Genomic DNA, 22858 nt, shown 5'->3' with positions numbered 1-22858 from the left:
GTGGAAAAACCTTATATAAACACGCGCTCATAGGTCACACACAGATGTTCACTCAGGTATGAATTCAAGTTTTCACAGATAGATTTCACAGACAAGGAGCTGTGGCTGCCATTAGCCAGGGGTGAAAGTAAGGGGGTACGGCAGGGTACTGCGTACCCCTAAAAGATTTAACGGGGGTACGCAGTACCTGCAAGAGAGGGGAGCGGCTGTCTGCTGTAAAAAATCAACGGGTTCACTGTGCAGTCGTGACTGTACCCATTATTCAGCCATGAGTGATTCGTTTTCAAGAACGATCTAAAACATGACTTAATCAGTTAATAAGTAACTTTTTTCCCATTTCATATTGTTTCTGAACTGTTTGTGCTTTGTAGAGCAGCGGCGCAATGTCGATCGCGGAAGGTTTTGAGTCGATCTCGACATTAGGTGACAAACTGAACGCAGCCAGGTCGCTGAGAGCAGCACTTCCTCCTCTGGCTCGCTTAAAACGTTCGTAACTTTATTAAAGAACAACAAAAAAAACATAACGTCAACATAACGTGCTCAAATTAATGACCCAACAACAATAATAATCTCAGTGATTATTGTGTCAACAAGGTGTTGCGCAATTCTGTGCGTTTCGGTTCCATTACCAAAATAACTAGCAGAGCAGGAGTTTAACATTAACTAAGCCGTGTTCAGGAGAGGCTTATTAATGATCGCAAAATAAATATCAAGCCTGAAAACCTAATATCGTAACGGACTGAATGTTATGTTTTTAAAGTAATCTCGAGTCGGCTTGTGGAGCGCAAGAGGTTGCCATGGCAAAGGGTGTGCTTAAATGACAGACAGAGTAAAAGGGTGCGAGTGATTTAGAGTTGATCATCTGTTCGGGTTGTTTTACCTTTGTTTTGCTGTGGCGCATCACAGCCGCTGTAATTTCTGATCGTTCAATAAACAACAAACTTGGACTAATTGCCTTGTTCTTTGTAAGTAGCTATAAGTCATTTACAACAAACATCAAATACGGTAAATATGTTTCATTAAGTATTTAACAAACAAATGGCTTCTACCGTGATAATTATGTGAGATTAAATTAATTGTCTAATATAAAAAAATTGTTTGGTGCTCTCGGGCTCAGAGTCTGAGAGGCTTTTGCTTTATCAAACAAATTATTTTTTTTGCCTCTTATTTAGTGGAAATATTGATGTTGATGAGACTTTCTCCAAAATAATAACCTTTTTCAATCTTCATAGCACCACTGTTGAAAATGAGGAGCTAACATTCACAAATGACATTAAAATAAAATCCAGTCCAACATCTGGTTTGAGGTGATTCCTCTGGAACCTGTTGGAGGAAAAATATCCCAACTTCAGAAGATGTGCTTTTAACTTAACAGAGATCTGTGGTTCCTCCTATCAGTATGAGAGTCAGGGTGAGGAGGCGCCATGTTAGGAAGAGAAGTGGAAGCTGCAGGATCTTCAGAACAAACAGGTCATGATGCTAGGCTACTGATTATCCCTCTGACAGGACACATGATCAATAGAATCAGTTTAAAAGATAAAATGAATGGTTACATGCCAGACATGGAAAACTGGGATGCACTCCATGCCATGATGTTCATAATTTAGGTCTCATGGCATCTCAAGGTGTCAACATTGCAGCCAGTGGGCTGAGGGAGGAAATACAGCTTTATTTTGTAGCAATTCAAGAGCTACCCAGCTTTTATTGCTTCGCAAAAAAAATCATCGGCACAGAAACTCCAAAGCACACAAAGAAGCAATATATACATATACACTGCTCAAAAAAATAAAGGGAACACTTTAACATTTAAGTGAACACGAAGTGTTCCCTTTATTTTTTTGAGCAGTGTACAATACATATATATACTATATAAAACTACTTTCACCCCTGCCATTAACTGCATATTGTATTAACTCTTACCTACTGCCTTGAAGTGACGTTGTTGTCATTGTTCATATATTGTTTTTTGTTGTGGTTTCTTAGTTGTCTGTTTTTTCTCTCTCTCTCTCTCTCTGTCTCTCTCTCTCTCTCGCTCTCTCTCTCTCTCTCTCCCTTTACACAGCAGTAAAAGCAGATAACATGCTTTTTTGCAATCTCCATGTCCTTCCTCCTCTCCTCTATTCTTATTTCCCTTTCACTTCAACTTTCTACCCCACCTCTCTTCACTTATTTTCATAAAAAAAAAAATCAAAATAATTTAAGCAATTTAATATGTTTTATTCATTAGCAGCAAGATATTCCTGGGATCAAATTGTAGCATCGGGTCTTTTTGCATTTTTGCATGTTTTCCCATTTTTGTGAGCTCTCTTGTTAGGTTAGCTGATCTCTCTAATTTATCCGTAGGTATGAGTGTGTCTGTGCATGATTGTTTGTCCTTTGTGTCTCTACTTTGTCTTGTGATAGACCAGTCTACATTGTTTTTGACAGCTGCAGGTAGGAACTGGAAACAGGATGTCTATTGTTCAGATTCCAGACCTGATTCATTGCTCGTCTGTCTGGTTTTGGATGCCTGTGCACCTGAATCAAATTTTTGTTCTTACTTTTTACTTTTGGACAATTCCTATGCCTACTATGCATAATCATGATAACAAAGTATTGTTTTTATAACTGGGAGCAGCTGAAAAGGATCTCAAAAACTCAAATAATACCTGAACTGCTACCCCGAATCTAAGAAGGGGTAGTAGAGCGAGAAGGAGGAAGACTCTACATACTTTTTGTTTGTATGTTTGTTTGAAATTACTCAGTCTTAAGGTCATTGATCAATGATAATTGTATATAATTTTATATTTTTGCCTATTGAACAAAAAGATTGAGGCATGATCAAAAGGTGTCTTTGTTTAACTTTGGGCCAAACATTTTTGAAACATTTATTATTTTAGCTTAATGTACAATAAATCTACTCAACATATCAACAAAAAAGCTAGTCCAAGTTGGCTGAGAGGCAATAGGAGCTGTTCGTAGCACAACACTGGTTAATACTGACCTACAATTAATCAGAAATATCTGATATTATGAAGGATATGATAGTTCATCAGACACAAGTGTCAGTGCAAAAAAAAAAAGTCTTCTGTTGCTGATTCAAACATGGTGAGCTAAAGAAAAAAAAAAATACAAAACAGCATATGTTTAGACAAACAAGTGCAAAGAGGAATGATTGCATAATCTGACCACATGTGAAATGCATCCCTCTGCTGTGTCTTTTTTAATGTAAGCGGACAAACAGAGGTTCATCTTTCAGAACTACAACCAATATGGCAGATTGGTTTTGGCTCGACTCTCTGGGTCTAGCCGTGGTGAGGGAGAAAAGCCGAAGCAGATGCTTTAATGCAGCGACAACGCAAACAAATAAACAAAGCGTGTGAAAATTGAGAGCTGCCACTCTGAGGCGTTACTCGGTCGTGTCAGTTGTATAAGTCCTTGAACTGCGAGCAGGCCCCGCAGAGGAAGAAACCGAAAAGGTCACATTGCAGAGATGCTCCGAGAAGAATTAATCTTCTTATTGCCAACAAAAAATGCAATATGAGTGTCGGACGGCTGCAGAGCAGGGCTGCAACTGCAACATCTCTGCTAAACCACTTACATATATCCTTTGTGTTGCGCTTTGCACGTAGCCGTGTCCACACAGCGAGATGTGAGTGTGAACAATGCATTTCTGGTGTCATTTCACGAGGATTTTCATTTCAAATGCTGCACCGAGATCGGTGATGGAAATGAGCACTGACATTTCCATGAGCGATTCGTGACAAACTAACCCATCACAAAGCGTCCTTATGTTTCTCCTTGGACCCCCACCAAGGTAAGACATGGTACAAATACCCCCCTCCCTACCCCCGTCTTCAAAAACAGATGCGAAATGACAGCCTGACTTCAGGGCTGAAAAACTGAGCAACGCAGCCGTCAGATGGTCCTGCACAAACAGCTGGCAACCTCGTTACAACCAGCCCTCAATCAGATCCACTCAGGGCTAATAGTGCGGCCACAGACGCATGTCGCTGTTTTCTGATAACGCGACGGATCCGCTCCAGCGAGACAAAACTGTCCTCCGACTAAACCCCAACATATTGAAACCCGCAGATAAACGCAGCCATGCTAAAAAGGGGCTAACTTCACTTCAGAGCCATACCTTTTCAATTGAAGACTTCGCAAATCCGCCGCGGTCCTCTCCGCTCGGGCTTCAAGCAGGGCGAGGAACACTTGCAAATCCTAAAACAAAATAAAATAAATCATCGGCTCCCCCCATCCGGAGCTGCAGAGACACGCACACCGAGTCTGTGCATTTAATTAGGCTCCTCCATGGTGACTGTGGAGAGCTGGAGACAGAAGTGTGCGCACCAGACTACAGAGCATCCTTGTCCGCTGACTGTTTATCGTCACGGCGCCAGTGAACAGCCGATGCGATCGTTCATCAGAGAGTGAGCTCTCCACCTCTTCCTCCTCCTCCTCCTCCTCCTCCTCCTCCTCTGCCTCCTCCTACACCTCCTTACTCTCCTAGGCCAGATAGAGCTACCTGCGGGTCACTCATCAGGATACAGACTGGATTTATTAAATCATCATTCCATATTTGGGAGCTTATTTTGTGGAGTGCAAGAGTTGAAAGCTTTTTCTAATCTGCACAGCAGTTTTGAGTCTTTTGCAGCCTCTAATGGGTTTTCTTACAGGACTGCCCGGTACTTAGGTCCATCCATCTACTATCAGCAACTTTGACCAGCTTTCCCACATCATGATTCTGTGACAACCATGCGATGTATTTGTTCTTTCACAATTTTTGCTGTGTCCTCTGTATGGCTTGACGGGAACTGGAAACAGGATGTCTATTGTTCAGATTCCAGACCTGATTCATTGCTCGTCTGTCTGGTTTTGGATGCCTGTGCACCTGAATCAAATTTTTGTTCTTACTTTTTACTTTTGGACAATTCCTATGCCTACTATGCATAATCATGATAACAAAGTATTGTTTTTACAACTGGGAGCAGCTGAAAAGGATCTCAAAAAAACTCAAATAATACCTGAACTACTACCCCGAATCTAAGAAGTGGTAGTAGAGCGAGAAGGAGGAAGTTCAAGCCATCTCCTCCATAGATCATATTAGGTAAGGGTTACATCCCAGATTCCCTGCTCTGCTTTCTGACCATGCAAACAGGAGCAGCAAAAATAAATGTAGCAGTGCTTGCCAACAAGCGATTGTGTCATCCAGGACATGTTGCTGTGGAATATCGTCTCTGCTGTCAGGAAATCAAGCTGTCAGCATCTCAAGAAAAATCCTGACACTGTCGAAGTCAGAAGCGTCTTCAGATTTGTTGTAAGACTGACTGCTACTGGAGATCCTTCTTGCCCACAGCATCAACATCTACAAAAACTCTTAAAATACATTGTGATACAATTAGATATGACAACATCTATTTTCCCTATGGGATAAATTAAGTATTTTTTAATTTAATTGAACAATGGCTTCCTTCTTGCCACTCTTCCATCAAAGAACCAACAGCACTCAAAGCACAGACCCTCACTTGCAGCGGTCATTACTTGCAGCTGGAAAGAGAGCAAAAGTTACATCCATTTCCCAGTAGGGGAAAACCAGTGCTGAGCAAAAGGAACAAAAATCCCAGTGTCACAAAAAAAACACACACACACACAATTTGCTGATCCTCAAAACTTGCAAGGAAAGTTAAACTTTTTAAGAGGTTCCATTACATCTGACAGAAAATTACTACAGCATTTCAGAAAGAAAGAAGAAAAAACACATTATAAAAACAATCAAACATGGTTTTGGTTATGTATATTACTAATTTAGTCATTTTTAAATTTTGTGTTAAGTCCTTAGAAGTCAGTTGTTTTTGTTTGGAGCATATTTCTATTGAACTCTGTTATCATTCAGATATGTGGAAGCCTTTACCTTTAACAGTGTTTGTAATTGCAATTATTGTAATGTAATTATTAATGACTAGCAAAGTCAGTGAATATGTACCCTGTCCAGAGACTGTATGTCACATGTGTACATAATGAGAAAGTAAGTCTACACCACCTCATGCTGGTGACACACCTCTCTCCTGTTACAGCTGCTCCCTTTAGCTGCATAATGTCTGGCTGAAAGCTTTTTATTTTTATTTTTTAGTATTATTTCATAATAGATACCCCAAAATATATTGTGGACTTCTTTCTCTGAGGTTTGAATAGAAACAATGATTTATTTATTGTTTACCATGACATAATTCGCTAGCAACATCGGTAGTAGTAAAACAGGACAACAGCAGGATAATAAAGAACCACAGGCTCCTTTTGTAACGTTAAAGAAACATATATAACATCTTGTGTGTGATACAGTGAGATACATATCTGACAAGAGCAGAAGCCTCAGGGAGAGCTTGTACATCTGTCATACACAAGGTTTTATGCATAAATACTACCCTTATGAAAAAGTAATGACCAAGTGATAGCCTTCACCCATAGGTGACCTTTTAACAACTATTGAAAGATTTTAATTATCTTGCTGTCGCCAAAACACCAACATAGAAATAACAATCGCCTAGGCAAGGCTGACTAAAACCATCAACAGTTTTATTTACATTATCCGTAAGAGTAACAGGATTTCAGAGTCTGGTGTTACGATGTGTCTAAGCCATCGCTGCCAGTGTTGTGGAGCTCTTACCTGTTTAATTAGAACAGCTCTGTGGGGTTTCTTCTTCACCTACATCGTGTCCCACTGACAGAAAGCTGAAAACATTCCTCTCCTGATCAGTGAATGAGTGAGCAGGTGAAGAGAGGCTGGGCGACGAGGCTGGGATGAGGTCCTCTGTATCGGCTTACCTGTCTGCCCTGGATAATGGTTTCTTCTAGAACAAACGTGCATTATTCACCAATGGACATCCTGCTCTGCATCGGTGTGCATATGTTGGTGGTAACTGCTGTATAAATTAGCATTTTTCAGAGACAGAGCTGAATTGAAAAATAGAAATGATTGAGAAGGTCATTTAACTCAGTAACTAAAATTAGACTTTGAAAAATGTTTATTTCTATTAAATGTGATGATTGAGAGCAAGACTGTCATGAAAAAGTTAGTTTCTCAGAATTAGAATAGAACATGCGCCATTAAAATTAGGATTTGTAACACATGACTGAATATGCTTCTTTTCAATAAATGTAGTTCACAGTGTATTTTGCACTTCGCCCTTTCTCCTCATCCTTTATCCCTAAGTTTCACCCTCGCCACTTTTAAATCAGACTGTGATAAATCTACAGGAGTAATTTTACATGAGTGTCCTCCTAAACTGTAAAAGTATCTGCAGCAGTCTCATCTAGTGTTCCAGATCATAATTCAATGCATATATTGTAATTTCTGTCAATCAATACGCCAATCAATCTGTTCATAGATAGCAAAATGTAGCTCGGTGCTTTGCTCAAAGTTTTCTAGTGATGAGTTGAACACATTTTCCCCGTAAAACTGCCTTCATTCTTCACAGCATAGATTTAAAATTATTTATCCAAAATACTTCTCACAGATTTTGTTCCATATTTACATGAATGCAGCTTCCAGTTGCAGCAGATTTGTCAGCTGCACATCCATGATGTTAATCTCCCCTGAATTTCCTGTCCCACTACATCAACCACTTTGACATGATCTTAGCTTTGGTTTATGATGGATTATCCTGCTTGAAGTAGCCATCAGAAGATTGGTACAGTGTGGGAATGGTTGGCAGTAATACTCAGTTATGGTTTTTAAACAATGCTTGGTTAATACTAAAATGTGTCAAAAGAATTTCACCTACAGCGTTACTCCACCACCAGCAGAGACCTGAGGCACTGACACAAGGAAGGACGGATTCTGCGTTTGTGCTGTTTACACCACATTCTGACCATTTGAATGTTGAAACTCAATGGACCAGCCAACTTCTTCTATGTCTTTGCCTAATTTCTGTGAACCTGTGTGAATAGTTGCCTGAATGTGCTGATCTTAGTTGACAGGAGTGGAACTCGGTGTAGTGTTCAGCTGCTATAACCTATCTGCTTCAAGGTTCGGTGTGATGTGTTCTCAGGCATTCCTAGTTTGTAATATATGGTCACAAGTCACCTATCACAGGTTAAATGGTGCACTCCATTTAAGCCATAGAAACATCTCAAGGAAAATCAGTGGAAACAGTATTAAGAAAACACTGTGAATACTTGAGTTAATGTGATTATTTTTTGTTGTTTTCTGTTTTTAATATTAAAATCATAATCGGGCATTTGCGTGTAGAATTTTGAGGAGAGGTCATTGAAAACAATTTGGAATAAAACAAAATGTGGGAAAAGTAAAACGCTGTTAATGTTTTCAGGATCCACCACATTGGCAAGAATGTAATAATGATAATGTTGTTTGGTTTTCCTGTCCAGGACCCTAGGTGTATTTTTGTAAAGCTTATCAAGTAGTTTAATTGTCACCTTTGTCTGTGACGGGTATGATTTATTGGTGTGATTCCATTTGTGATAACAATTCAATTCAGTTTATTTATATTGAATCAATTCACAACAAATGTAATCTCAAAGTACTTAAAAAAATATTTTCAGTCAGTTCATTCAAGTCAAGTACATATAGGAAAGCTAAAGGAAATAAAACAGACTGCATCGAGTCACTGACCCGCAGCTTTCACTCCTGCTGGATGATCAAGTAGGGACTGTAGACTGTTGCCTGCACTCTGCAAGAAGCAGTTGACCATATATACCAATCACCAGTGACTGCATGCAAGAATACATGCAATGCTATCTGACCAGCAGCAGAATAGTAGCTGCTGGTCAAAACAAATTTGACTAAATGAAAAATATAAAACTTTAAGAATTAAAAGTAGTTTAAAAACCAGTTTAAAACAGCAAAATTATCTTAAAACCAGTTCTAAAAAAACATAGAAAGTCAATGTTCTCTTTTTGGTTTGCATCAGAAAACACACAGCTAAGTATTTAATTAATCTCTGCAGAGCTGGCTTTTCAGGTTGCAGACTGGTGCCTGCCTCACAGAGTGTGAGAAGAGGGATGCACCCTGAAAAGGTCGCCAAACTATCACAAGACAGCAGTCATGCATTTACATACTTAGACCTAAGAGAAATTTAGAGTGCAAGTTAACTTAGCACACATGTTCCAAGAGGAAATCAGAGCTTCCAGACAGAACTCAAGCATGCCCCAAAAAACATCCAAACTCCATGGAGAACGGTCCCTGCCACTGATTCTTGCTGCAAGGCAGCATTGCTATCAACTACTCCACTATGAGGCCCATTTTCAGCCCGTCCTGTGAGAATGTAGGTACTCTTGCGGTCCTCAGGCTATTGGGAGTCCCAAGGCAGCCTCCTATACTTGTTGCACATTGGGTTTTGGATTCACAGTAAAGAGAATTGGTAAAATCGTCAGACAGCATGAGATAAATTTCCACTGTTATGCTGATGATACTCAACTATATTTTTACAATAATACTCCAATAATCCTGATGAATCCACTCTGTTCGGTAGATTACAGGCGTGTCTTGAGGACACACAAACCTGGATGACACCAAACTTTCTGCTTTTCAATTCTGACAAAACAGAAATTCTCTTCTTTGCACCAAAACGTCTAAAAAGAAACAGATTGGTCAGTTACTTAATCTGGATGGCATTAAATTGGCCTCTGGTAAAAAGTACCTCTGTGTTATTTTTGACCAACATATGTCATTTAAATCCCTTTTTGAACGGATTTCTTGGATTTCCTTTCTTTCTGGAATATTGCCAGAATTAGAAATATCCTGTCCAGAAGTCCAGAACTGGAAAGGAGTCTTAAAGAGAAGTCTGGATAAATATTTCTCCCTGCCTCTGCCTCTCTCATACCTCATCGTATGAATAAATGAATTGAAATTACTTTTTGTAAATTACCTTATAATGGCATGTGTTGTAAATTGGCACAATATAGATGAACTGAATTGAACTTGATTTGATCCCCTCGTCTGGATGTGTATGTGAAACCTGGTTCATACTGCAGAACATTTGTCCGCACTGAGCCTAATCAGTGCCTCTGCATGTTTATGATAGCATTGTGTATATGTATATATATATGTGTGTATGTGTGTGTGTGTGCGTGTGTGTGTGCGTGTGTGTGTGCGTGTGTGTGTGCGTGTGTGTGTGCGTGCATGTGTGGAGCTGGTTGAAGGAGAGCAGTAGTGATGGAGCCTGAAAGCCCTGCAGCGCAGCTGTTCTCCCAGTACATCGTCAACTTCGCCGCTGAGCCCAGAACGCATGCTTCAACCCCGCTCACACAATCTTCCTTTCCTTTCTCTTTTTCCTCTTCATCCACTTCCTCTGCTCCTCTTGAAGCTCTTCATCTGAATCTCTATAATAGCTCATTTTAATCTCCTTGGCTCTCATTTCCTCACTTCATCAATAGCTCCACTTTTAGGCTATGAATGCATCTCCTTCTCCAACGTGTTTTACCATTTGTCCTCCGAACCCGGGCCTTACTCCTGCCATGGAAACGATCTCCCAGTGCATGTGTGAACATCTGTCTGGGGCTTTGCTGACAATTTGATGGTAGGTCCTAAAAGGTTTTGGTCTTATTTCCACTGTGAGTGAGTAAGATCTGTGGGTGATAGACAGCTCTCAGGAGGAAGGGCAAGAACTGTGTCATTATGGTGACTGTGGAGCGGTTTAAGGAAATTGACTGATAAGAGTAAAGGAGAAGAGGCTCAACCTCAAGGGAGTGACTGACATTAAAGAAATGTGTTCTTTCTTTCTTTCTTTCTTTCTTTCTTTCTATCTATCTATCTATCTATCTATCTATCTATCTATCTATCTATCTATCTATCTATCTATCTATCTATCTATCTATCTATCTATCTATCTATCTATCTATCTATCTATCTATCTATCTATCTATCTATCTATCTATCTATCTATCTATCTATCTATCTATCTATCTATCTATCTATCTATCTATCTATCTATCTATCTATCTATCTATCTATCTATCTATCTGCTTATTAAGGTATTATTTTAATAGTGATGCTTCTGCTCCTCTTTTTCAGCCAAACCGATTTAAAAATAGAAACATTCATGCTTTCTGAATGTACTTTCCCTCCAGGAAGTGTGCAGCTGTGCAAGTCAGACATTGGCCAAGTTCCATCACGTGTCGTCGTCTTCCCAGGCTTCCATTGGCTGGCACCTGTGGGGCTCTGTGAAGGAAAGCTTTTCTGACAGGACCCAGGAGCCCAGAGGAGTTGCTGCAAACTGAGAGAAGGACAATGTCGGTGGAACCAGGATGGAAGCAGAGGGGTCCCTCAAAGGAGGTCATCGCCGTCCGACAGTAAACGCAAAGATGCTGGGCTATGACCTTCCAACTGTGGGAGAGGGCAGAGATGATAATGTGGCAGAGGGAGATCCGGACAAATTATTTGGAGCAGGGACGGTCATAAAGCTTGTGCCACAATTGCACAGATTTCACTCACACTTTGTTTTTGCAGTATTGCAATCACAGTTAGTTTTTCTTTTAATACTTAAGGTTCATAATTAAAATAAATGTAAGGAACTTTTAGTCTTTTTTTTTTTCATCAGTTCTACTAGTTATCAGATCCACCGATGCTTTTTCACGTCAGGCAACATCCAGTCAGTATTTACTGGGAGACAGCGCCCTCTGGTGTTTAATCCTTGGTAAACACTTGGCTTATGAGGATCATCAATGACTTTCTATTCAAGAAATAGAGTGTCTGTCTGCATTAAGCAGAAATGCATCTCAAAATGTTCAGCTCCTTCCAAATTTCCAACACAACACATAATTACAGCTAGAAGTTTGCATACACACAAAACAGGCGTACATCTCATACCAATTTGTAATTTTAATGAAACAAACAAAACAATTTGTTGCACTTTTTCATTTATTGTGGACTTTTTCACATAAACACATGGTCACAGAAGGTTATGTAAGACTACTACTTAAACATATCCTCTCTGGAGATCTATCTACTGTCTTCCATGTATTTCTGGCTGGATATTTGACCACTCCTAGACAGAATGCTTAAGTTGATTTAAATGTATTGGCTTCATGCCACAGAAAAGGATCTTGAGCAAGCATCATATCTGTATTTTAATCAAGTTAAGGAGAGAGTTTTTGGGAAGCCAAACTGGAAACTTGATGTAATATTTCCAAAACCAGTTTTGATGTGTCTTTAGAATCTTGGTCAACTTACAACAATCAATCGTGTCCAAATATTAACAATTTCACTCAAGCTGTCACCTCAGATGAAAGACAATAGGTTTTTATGAGCAACCCAAGAATCACCAAGAATCAAAAATGAGTTTCTTGCTGCCTACATAAGCCAGAAGCCTTAAGGAGAAATGTGCTGCGATCTAATGAGACAAATACCATACCAAGTTTGGCTACAATGACAAGAAATATGTTAAAGTGAGACTTTTTTAAAAACTGTATGTACTGTTAAGGAAGGAGGGAGTAATATCATCAAGTCTGTTTCCCTACTGGTTAATTGATTTATTAATTGCAGCACGCCATAATTCAGGTGCTGAGTTGTAAATAGCAAAATTATACCTTAGTTCTACGTGCTCCTTCCGATGTGGTTCTAAATATTATTATACAGTACATCAGATGGCATGAAAATAGAAACAGATCAAATGTACTGACAAAGATTATCCTGTAGGTGGCAGAGTAATCTTCCTGCAGGCTCAAAGGGGATTTTCTTGAGATGAGACCAAGTGCTAAAGCACTGTCGAATAACATACAAGAGTATCTCATTATTAATTCTTATTTTTGGAACACACCCTTATTGTACAATTTAAACAAAATAATAAATTCAGAGCCTGGATTTGGTATTTTTCTTTACTGCATGCAGAGTAAAGAAAAATTACATTATCACCTCATTTTACAGTATAATGTATTGCTATATGGATAAATATGTGTGGATTGTTTGTTCATATTTTTGAATAACCCAAAGGCCAAACCTAAATCAAGACTTCAAAATGGCTGTTCACTGATGCTCTCCATCTGATCTGACTGAACTCGGGCTACTTTGCAGAAGAAAGGGCAAAACTTCCCAACTGTAAACATGCAAAAATGGTACAGCCATACTCTGAAGACTTAAAGGTTGATCTGCAAATTATTGGGTCATCAGTACTAAATGTGATTTATTCCTGTTTGAACGACACATTTTTTAAATTAAAAATCATAATTTTCCTTTCTGCTTCACAACTATTGGATAATCGTGAAGCAGCTAAATGAATAGCTTTTAATAGATTTTATGTTCTCCTATTGTATAAAATCCTGTTGAAACACTGAGATTTGAGTTTGTAACATGAAAAATGTCAAAAATTCTGAAAGACAGAAATATGATCGCAATGTGCAGATTTATCCAATCAGCTGAGCTTTATATGTGTCTCTTTTCTTTTACTTTGTAGATTTAGCATTTAAGCACATAATTCCCTGCTGCAAAGGGTCATCAATGTCTTATAGCTGATATATCTCATATATCATTAATTTATTCTGGGCACCCCTTTTTTCTTGTTCTTGTAACTTCAAATATTTAATCTGCATTTCTAGTTTTTTTTTTCTGGTTTTTTTAAGCCTTAGCAACAAGAATGGGTGGCTTTTCGTCTGTGCACAGCAAGGTGTAATCAGCTGTCGTTTTTGATGTATTAGTTGAGACAGTAATGTCACATCTGATCAAGCGGAGATGCTTAAAACACCACACCTCTCCCATCAGCATAACCGTCACTGCGGCCAATAGAATGAGTGGAATACATGGCATTATATTTTTGCAGCAACACCCATCCCTCAACCCTCCACCACCACCGCCCCGCCCCCTCCACCACCACCACCACCACCCTGCCCCCTCCTCTGTGTCTGAATGTCCGTGGGGTGTGTATGTGCATCTGTCCTTGTGCATTTTGTCTGTAAGCCCTGTAGGATAAAATCCAGCCTCTGCTCTCTGCTCTCCCTCTTTCTCTCTGTCCCTCTCACACATACAAACACAAGTGCTGCTCTAGCAAAGCTCAGACCTACACAAAAACACACAAACTCATCATCATTCCTTTTCCACTTTTCTGGTGCTGTGGAACTTAACACTTTGACTTCATGGAGGATTACCACAAACCTGACCAGCAGACAGTGCAGGCGCTGAGGAACATCGCCAACCGCCTCCGAATCAACTCCATCAAGGCAACGACTGCAGCTGGAAGTGGGTGAGTTCAAGCCACAAACATTGCCTGTTCTTTAAATCTGGGGAAGGATATCTCGGTACTTGGATTAGGACGTTTCAACACAAACGTGCGTACCTGGGAGAAACTTAAATAATGCATTTCAATTTGGAAAAATAATCGACTGAGCAAATCGACTGAGCTATGCCCGCACAGATGCACGCACAAAGACACAAATGATGCACACAAAGGTTCAAAGGAACAGTGTGTTCTGGGATCGTGCTCCTCTGGTCTATTGATATAAAAAATGGTTACATTCAAAGTTTTATTTTTATTTTTTATTTATATGGCCTGTGATCTGCAATATATTATTTACAATATATTGCAATATAATTTATAATTAAGCCCTTGCACTGTAGATTTGATTTTTAAAATTCTGACAATGGAAATATGGAGTGGTTCTGTTCATGCATTACTGTGAGCATTAATGCGTGAATTACATATCACTACAGGTTGAGCATGTTGTTTTTTAATAGTCGGTGCACTGGGGTTATTTTTTTTGGTGAATGTTGTTTGCTTTGAAACCAATAGTCAGATTTTTCAAGATTAGCAGGTCACTTAAATATGTTGGATTCCACAGAGCTGAAAAAACGTGTTTTGTGTATTCTTTAGGATATAATGATTACCTTTCAGACCTGACATTTACCCGTTTATTTTGCCCTTCAAAAAAATGTAACTGTAGTTTTTAGAAAGTCAAGTTTATTTTGACATTAATGTCTGCATTTCCAACAGTTCCTCGTCTGAGCACCGTTCATTTAAAATTCATGAAGAGATTCCCCCATGTTAAGTTTTTAAATTTCTGTAAAAAAACATGAACACATGGTATGTATCAGTAAGACCTTCCTCCAGAACTAGTGCAGTATTTGTCTAAAGGAAACAGATTACGTAGAAATGTGTAATCTTTCTATTGGTCCTGAAATTAAAAGAGTAAAGGCAAAGCACTAAGCTGGAGTCTGTGGGATTTTCTGAGTCTTATCTCCTCTGTTGTACAGCCATCCCACATCATGCTGCAGCGTAGCGGAGATCATGTCTGTCCTTTTCTTCCATACCATGAAGTACCGCCCCGAAGATCCGAGAAATTTCAACAACGACCGCTTCATCCTTTCCAAGGTGAGCTGCAGTGTTCTCAGGAATGGTCAGGAATCTGCTTCATCTTTGTGTCTTGGCATTCTAAGCTGCTGCTGTGTCTGTTCTCAGGGTCACGCTGCTCCTGCCTTGTACTCCATGTGGGTTGAAACTGGTTTCCTAAAGGAGAGTGATCTGCTCAGTTTGTGCCAGGTTGACTCGACCCTGGAGGGACACCCAACTCCGGTAAACGGGCACAAACTGCACTGCACCTACAGGGATTACCCTTGATCAGTGCACCCAATGAATCAACAGCCCCCACCTCCTGATGACATTCATAATTCATGTGTTTTCAGAGGCAACAATTTGTCGACGTAGCCACTGGATCACTGGGGCAGGGTCTTGGCGTGGCCTGTGGAATGGCTTACACTGGGAAATACTTTGATAAGTCCAGGTAATCCATCACAAACATTTACACGGGACAACAGGGAAGAATAAAAATTTCAGGGACTATTTTAAGGTACTTCAGCACCTTATCATGTCTTGACTGACAGCTTAATGGAAATACCCTAGACTTTTCTGTAAGCTCAATAAAGATATCTTTCGACATAACTTGTCACCATGTTTCATTACCCAGCTACATTAACATGATGAATGCACAGTCACAGAAAAATACACAAGATAGTACCCTTAAATTTTGAAAGGGTGTAATATTCTAATAAAATTACATTTTTATTCTTAAGGATTCTGTAAATAAAATGTGGGTTTTAAGGAAATGCACCTTTCTATGCACTTTCATGAGGATTTCCACATTCAGTGGGTGTGTGCTGCAGCTACATGTCTGCACTCACGATTCTTCTGCTCTAATAATCACAGAGCGCAGCAGTCACATCTCAATTATTTTAACCACCCAAGCACATTTAACTGTAGAGTCAAATTCTGATTATATCTGGTTCTTGCTTCTCTTCGCGAGAAAACCATTATTTGAAAGGGGGCTTAAAATCAGATGTTCATCTTTTCATGTTTGTTTATATCAGCCAGTACATCTACCTAAGCAGAAATATTTTCTAAAGAAAATTGATTCTTTGTCTACTTGCACAGATTAATTTTATTTTAGAAATGGGTTTGATAATAAAGCCACAGCTCAGATCCTGAACAGAAATCCAGTCCGAGTGGAAAATGTTGATCAGAGAAACAAACAGAACCAAATATATATTCCACACACAAGGATGCTGACGAAATCCCCTCGTTTTGTTATCCACCTCAGTTACCGTGTGTACTGCCTGCTGGGGGATGGTGAGATGTCGGAGGGCTCTGTCTGGGAAGCCATGTCGTTTGCCTCCTACTATCAGCTTGACAACTTGGTGGCCATCATGGATGTCAACCGCTTGGGCCAAAGTGACCCTGCACCCCTGCAGCATCATGTAGAGAAATACCAGAAGCGCTGTGAGGCTTTCGGGTATAGTGAACATTGATAATTCAGCATGAGTAGAAATAGTCAGAGTAGAAGTAAATATGATAGAATTTGTTAAAGTAATCACAACACTGACATTTTCATGTTATCCATAATATAAATAATGATGTGCATGATTTTATTTTGAGACCCATCTGTGTGTTTGAGTTTAGCTGGCACGCCATTATTGTGGATGGTCACAGTGTTGAAGAGCTTTGCAAGGCTTTGAGCCAACCACGTCACCAACCCACTGCAATTATTGCTAAAACCATCAAAGGCAAAGGGATTCCAGGTAACAGTTTGACCTTCCTCATCTGCAAATGGATGGCTCACTTCTTTCATAAAATACAAAACCTCACAAAGTCCATTATCAGCTCCAAGTGACATAACTAAACATGTCTGTATGTTTTATGTGTGCTGTTTCAGCTGCAGAGGATAAGCTGGGCTGGCATGCCAAAGCTTTGCCTAAAGACATGGCTGAGATGGTTATGAAGGATCTGCAGAGTCGGATTATGAACACCAGCAAGCACCTTTACCCCCCGGCTCCCATAGAGGACTCCCCTCCTGTTAGCCTGAGGAACATCCGCATGCCAAGTGCACCGAACTACAAGCCTGGAGAAAAAGTTCGTCAAATTTGCACAAATGCAGATTCAATTCACCTTTTTATGTCTGTTAACAAAATTCTTGCTGTTAAATCTCAAGTTAATCACCACGTCTCACATCAATTTCAAGTTTGTGTTTCTTAAGTTGTGCCTCATGCTAACACATTAGAGCATAAATATAAAGAATTAGCATTTGGGTTATAGCTTGCTAACTATGCTAATGCATAACAAATTAAATACATAATGTCTGTTTAAATTTGTACCACTATTTATGTACATGTAATGTGCCAACAGGTTTGGATGTTTATACTCCTTTTTTAAAGGCCACTTAGTTAATCTAACAACATTTACTGCAGCTTTAATGTTTTTAAAAAATGACAGACAACCTTTCTAAGCCCAAGTCCTACTTTATGCACTGCTCAGTGAAATAATTGTCATTTTAATGTTATTTTATGAAAAGACATTTACGTAATCTAAAAGTGGAGCAAAGATAATCAATTAAACATTAAAAAAAGAACAGGCAATTGTTACACGTCGGAAGTTAGGAAACAATTACATTTTTTGTGTAGGACTTTTTGTGAAATACAGAAAAATGTTGCTTCAATAATTATGTAATTGCATAATTTATTATAATTGTTAAGTTTATTAAAAATAATATTCAACAAATGCCAAAATTATCGCAGCTGCAACGGAATATCTTACTTCGGATGGCCGCTGCTAGTAGATAGAAAAATAGACATTTAAAGGTTTAAGTCAAAGCTTTAAAAATTTTAAAAATTGCAAAAAAAAACGATTGATTCCGACATATTTTCTGTGGGTTTCCTTCAGGAGAAATGGCTTAAAAAGATTAGTTCTGACATATTTGGGTGGTTTTGCCTTGGGGAAATATTTTTAACAGGTAATTATGTTCTCTGTGCTTCATGGTTTTTTGTTCAAGGACATTGCTTAAATATTAGCAATCACAGTCATCACACTAAAAGTTGGGGAGTCAAAGCTTAAAGTTAAGGTTATATTTCTTTGGTGGAGCTATGTACAACAAGTATTTCAGAATTTTACTGCTGAAAAATTACAATTGTTATTTGTGCCATAAAATCCTTAAGAGTTCTCTTTGCATTATCAATTGTTTATGTATTTAAACCTATCCACAATTATCTCTTTCTGTGAGGATAAATAATTGCTGAAAATATACATTATCTAAAAGTTGTTCTCAGAAACAAACTTTCTTTAAAAGTGACATGTATATGAGCATTAGCTTTGTGATGAAAGTCTTTTTTTTAATTCAAGTTGTGACTTAGTCATAGTTAGGTTGACTCCAGGTGACACCTACAAATTAATAACTGCAACACAATGTTATACTGGTGTTCTTGATCAAAACTGATGGCTGGATTATGATTTTTTTTTTTCCTTTTCTTTACAGATTGCCACTCGCAAGGCATATGGAGTGGCACTGGCCAAGTTGGGTCGCTACAACGAACGTGTTGTGGTCCTTGATGGAGACACCAATAATCTCACCTGCTCTGAGATCTTCAAGAATGAACATCCAAACCGCTTTGTTGAGTGCTACATTGCTCAGCAGAACATGGTACGATCCCCAAATGAATACATATAAAAATGTTCACTAAACCAGAGAGCTTAATTTTCTGTTATATTTTTTTGATACTTTCAGTGTTGTGTTCTTAATATGAGATTATCTGGTGGAATGTTTTACAAACACAGAAGAGATTGCACTTAGCATGTCTTTTATTGTGGCTCCTAAGCGGTTTTAACCTTCCTTTTTATGCTGAATTCAACAAATCCTAATCATCCTGGTTAGAAAACACCTTTCTTTTTCTTCATTTAATTCTTTCATTAAATTGTAACATAGAGATAATCAGACTGACTCTGTGGCTCCAGCAGTCATCTCTAATGTAGGTCATGCGTGCATGCATGTGACGATAAACCGCCATGACAAGTGTATTCACAAGTAAAATATTAATCAGTACAGAGGACGGAACCATCTGGCTGAATACAGGAGAAACGTTAAAATGTAATAGGCTATGTGAGAATGATAATCTGATGTAATTTTATATACTAGAGTTTACAATAAAACAGTAAAAAAAAATTCTGATACCATATGTTACTTTTGACAAAACATATTTATGGTGCTACGGTAAGAAGAACAAAGGAAATTATTCATAAAATGAGGTATGTCACTGATTCACCCCATATGGCAAAATAAGCTGCAGAGATTTTTGGAAAGCTACTCTCACTAACTCTAAGATGAACTGGTCTTTGGTTCAAAGAGACTTTTGGGGGAAGGTTTTTGTGAGAAATATTGAATTCTCAGGAATGTATTTTTTTGGGTCAAGTTTGTTTGACCCACGTCTGTCTCCCTTGACACAGGAATATTACACCTATATACATAATAAGAAGCATTTTTTTTTGCAGGTCAGTGTTGCCATGGGATGCGCTGCCCGCGAGAGGAACGTTGTATTTGCCAGCACCCTTGCCTCCTTTTTTACGCGTGCCTATGATCAGATTCGCATGGCAGTGATTTCAGAAAGCAACATCAACTTGTGTGGCTCCCACTGTGGTCTGTCCACTGGTTAGTAGATTGTTAATAATAATAATAATAACCCATGTTTACCAGTCAGATATCCCATCACGAAATCCACTTTTAAACATTCACACTTCACAGCCTTTGGCTTCTCAGATTATGCTTTGCACTCACTGTAATAATAGTAAATTTAGGAAAAATAAAGAAAAATTTTAAAGACTCTCCAGTTATTATTTTTCTTCCACTCTTATGTTGTGGCTTCCTTGTGGTTACCCCCCCCCCACTGGTCTTTCAGTCCTAACTCAATCCTACCCTCTTTCTCCTTTTGTGTCTGCACTGGAAGCTGTCAGCAGGGAACCAAGTATCCCTTTGTTAGTCCAGGTACCCTGCATCCAGTATGACCTTTTTTCTCCTGCATGCAACAACTCGCCAAGAAACTAATTTGCCTTGCTGTTGGATGCATTGTATAGATTATAATAATTTTGCCCTCTGACAGGAGAGGAAGGCCCCTCTCTGATGGCTCTGGAGGACATGGCTATGTTCAGGGCCCTGCCTAATGCTACAATCTTCTACCCCAGTGATGGTGTCACCACAGAAAAGGCTGTGGAACTGGCTGCAACCACAAAGGTAGGAATGGTTTCTCCGTAGGAGTACTAAAACCCTTACGTAAAGCAAAAATGTCCTTATCATCATGTTTTTCTTGATTATTCTCTTTAATAAGGGCATTTGCTACATTCGAACCAGCCGCCAAGACAATGCCATCATCTACAATAGCAATGAAGATTTCCATGTTGGACAGGCAAAGGTGAGTGACTATTATCCTACTAGCAAAAATGAACTGCTCCATAGGTAAACATAAAAAGAACATAAAACATAGCAACTTAAAATGTCTTTGACAGGTGGTGTTCCAAGGCAAAGAGGATCAAGTCACTGTGGTTGCAGCTGGAGTGATTGTGCACGAAGCCATTGCAGCTGCTGAGCATCTCAAGAAAGGTACAAGACAATAAGAAATACAGTACCGAGCACAATTTAACTGAACAGACACATCTGGACAACCTTGAAGTGTGCCTGAAATGTGAAAGTTGACCTCATCCAGATGTCCCTTGATGTTTAAGGTGGTTGTGGTCAAAAGGGCAAACAAAACTCTACTTTGAATATCTTTTCTTAGGCTAAATATTGATGGGAAATTTGAAAGAATTTAAACTGTTTTATTTTCCTGGGCTAAAAAAAAAGGACTGGCCATAATTTAATAGCCATAAAAAAGATGTCCATCGCCATCTTGTGTGTGAAACACTGCAGAAAAAGCCACAGAATTAACGTATAATCTTTAGCTTTCTCTACTAATTGTACTTGTCAAATAATTGCTATGCTTACGGATTGTTTTGGTCCATGAAACTCGTCTTCCAGAGAGGATCTCTGTAAGAGTGATTGATCCCTTCACAATCAAACCGCTGGACATTAAAACCATCATCGACCATGCACGCGTCACCAGGGGAAGGATCCTCACCGTCGAAGACCATTACTACGAAGGTAGGTTTCAGAAATCGTTACTCACGCCACACTGCTCCTGCATTTTATATGAGCGCCACCAGCCTGGTAGCCAAAAGCGTCTTAGCATAGTGTGGCTTCAGAGCTCTGCCATTGGTCCATGTGTTACTGTGTTGCGGTGGCACGTTTCCATTGGCTCAGTGACACAAGCATGCTGTGCTGGCATTGACCTATTGGCTGACGATGCTTTGTTGTGTGCGCCTGTCGGAGGGAAGGTAGTGGAGCCGTTGTATGTTTTGTAAATGTTAAAGAAAGAGAGGCAGAGCGCTGTCAGGTTTCCTTAACTGAGCATGTGCCTGTGGGGCCGAGCGTGACCTAGATAGCACAGTCTGCTTTGCACAGCTCTTCATAGGATAAAAGCACAGGGCTGTAGTGTACTTGATGAAGAATGTTTAGCAGCTTTTTTATGTTCTACATCAGGTGAAATTGTTGATTCTAACTGTTTTCACTTGGCATGAAGCGATTTTATTTCTTACTGTAAGAGTGTGCAGAATTTTTTTCTCCAATGGACTAAACCGTTCTGTAACAGGTGGTCTGGGGGAGGCAGTATCCTCAGCAATGGTCAACGAGTCTGGGTTTACTCTGCACCGCTTGGCTGTGTCCCACGTTCCCAGAAGTGGCAAACCTCATGAGCTCCTGAAGATCTATGGGATAGACCGTGATGCCATCGCACAGGCCATCCGAAAGATGCTCAGCAGCTCTGCTAATGCCAAGTAATTTCCTCTGTGCCCCACCCACCTTTCTGACTAATCCCCTCCAGATGGCGATAGACAGTCATGTATGTTGTGGAAGCACAGAACCCATTTTTATCATTAAACCATTCACTTAAAAAATGTACTGAAGTGTTGTGATTTTGTGCAGTTCACCTTTAAGTAGACGTCTGCTTTAACTTTCCTTTTGTGCGTTCATCCTAACACACAGAGATAAATAACCTCTGACACACACATCTTCACTTTTAATCTCTGCCCTCTTATGGACCAATCCGGAGAGAGGATTGGTTCCAGCTGTTGCCATTGGTTATTTTGCCTTTGATGGATTATCACTGTGTAAAACAAATTGTTGTTCTATTTTTAACACACTACTAGAGATGCACCAATCTGGGATTTGTTGTTTTTGTAAAGCTTTGACCGACCAAAACCAATTTTAGTTCCTTTCTGTTGAAGAAATATCAGCAGGTTTCTTGTCATTAGTTATGAGGAGCAACATCTCAGACAGAAATGTCTCTGTAGTGTAAGCAGTGTTTTTAATTTTGCAGACAAAATGACAGGAATTCAGATTTTAAGTTGTCTCTCATCTAATGTTAGCAATTAGCATGATTAGCATTAGCAGTTGTAAACACCCATCTCTGCTTGTATTCCCAAGCGTAGATTCTTACCTGAATTCTGAGATTTTCAAAAGACTGTCAATATTTCTCAGTTCCTCCTTTTCCATGACAGATAGAGGTTTAAACTTTAAAAAGCTAACATAG

The 22858-nt window shown here is 39.3% G+C and overlaps 2 protein-coding genes across 14 annotated transcripts in view; one reads left to right on the top strand and one right to left on the bottom strand.

The window, feature by feature from the left end:
• cacna1da (calcium channel, voltage-dependent, L type, alpha 1D subunit, a) overlaps positions 1 to 4424 on the bottom strand; it is a 76844-nt gene extending 72420 nt beyond the window's left edge. For 8 of the 13 annotated variants that reach the window (XM_008409700.3, XM_008409702.3, XM_081607143.1 and 5 more), the window contains exon 1: positions 4124 to 4423. The gene's annotated coding sequence lies outside the window, so the exon portion shown is untranslated. Of the gene's footprint in view, positions 1 to 4123 lie in introns of all 13 variants that reach the window. The other 5 variants (XM_008409718.3, XM_008409716.3, XM_008409719.3 and 2 more) reach the window with 2 other exon arrangements.
• Positions 4425 to 13864: 9440 nt separating this feature from the next.
• LOC103465119 (transketolase-like) lies at positions 13865 to 22227 on the top strand. Its single transcript, XM_008409697.3, has 14 exons — positions 13865 to 14171; positions 15179 to 15296; positions 15384 to 15497; positions 15608 to 15705; positions 16519 to 16710; positions 16878 to 16996; positions 17131 to 17327; positions 18724 to 18888; positions 19734 to 19890; positions 20339 to 20469; positions 20564 to 20647; positions 20742 to 20835; positions 21250 to 21372; positions 21920 to 22227. The coding sequence occupies exons 1-14, from the start codon at positions 14065 to 14067 to the stop codon at positions 22105 to 22107; spliced, it is 1887 nt and encodes a 628-aa protein (XP_008407919.1). The 5' UTR covers positions 13865 to 14064; the 3' UTR covers positions 22108 to 22227.
• The last annotated feature ends 631 nt before the right edge of the window (positions 22228 to 22858 follow it).

This window comes from Poecilia reticulata, chromosome 5 (assembly GCF_904066995.2).
Source record: "Poecilia reticulata chromosome 5, P_reticulata-male-v2, whole genome shotgun sequence".
NCBI lineage: Eukaryota > Metazoa > Chordata > Actinopteri > Cyprinodontiformes > Poeciliidae > Poecilia > Poecilia reticulata.
The sequence above is the reverse complement of the archived record's forward strand: the minus strand, read 5'-3'. Positions and strand labels throughout refer to the sequence as shown.

Excerpts from the sequence above, each read along its gene's own strand:
- LOC103465119 (XM_008409697.3), top strand. The coding sequence starts at position 14,065 with ATGGAGGATTACCACAAACCTGACCAGCAGACAGTGCAGGCGCTGAGG. Across the intron at positions 14,172-15,178 it reads ACGACTGCAGCTGGAAGTGG|CCATCCCACATCATGCTGCA; the intron begins GTGAGTTCAAGC and ends TCTGTTGTACAG. Across the intron at positions 15,297-15,383 it reads ACCGCTTCATCCTTTCCAAG|GGTCACGCTGCTCCTGCCTT; the intron begins GTGAGCTGCAGT and ends GTCTGTTCTCAG.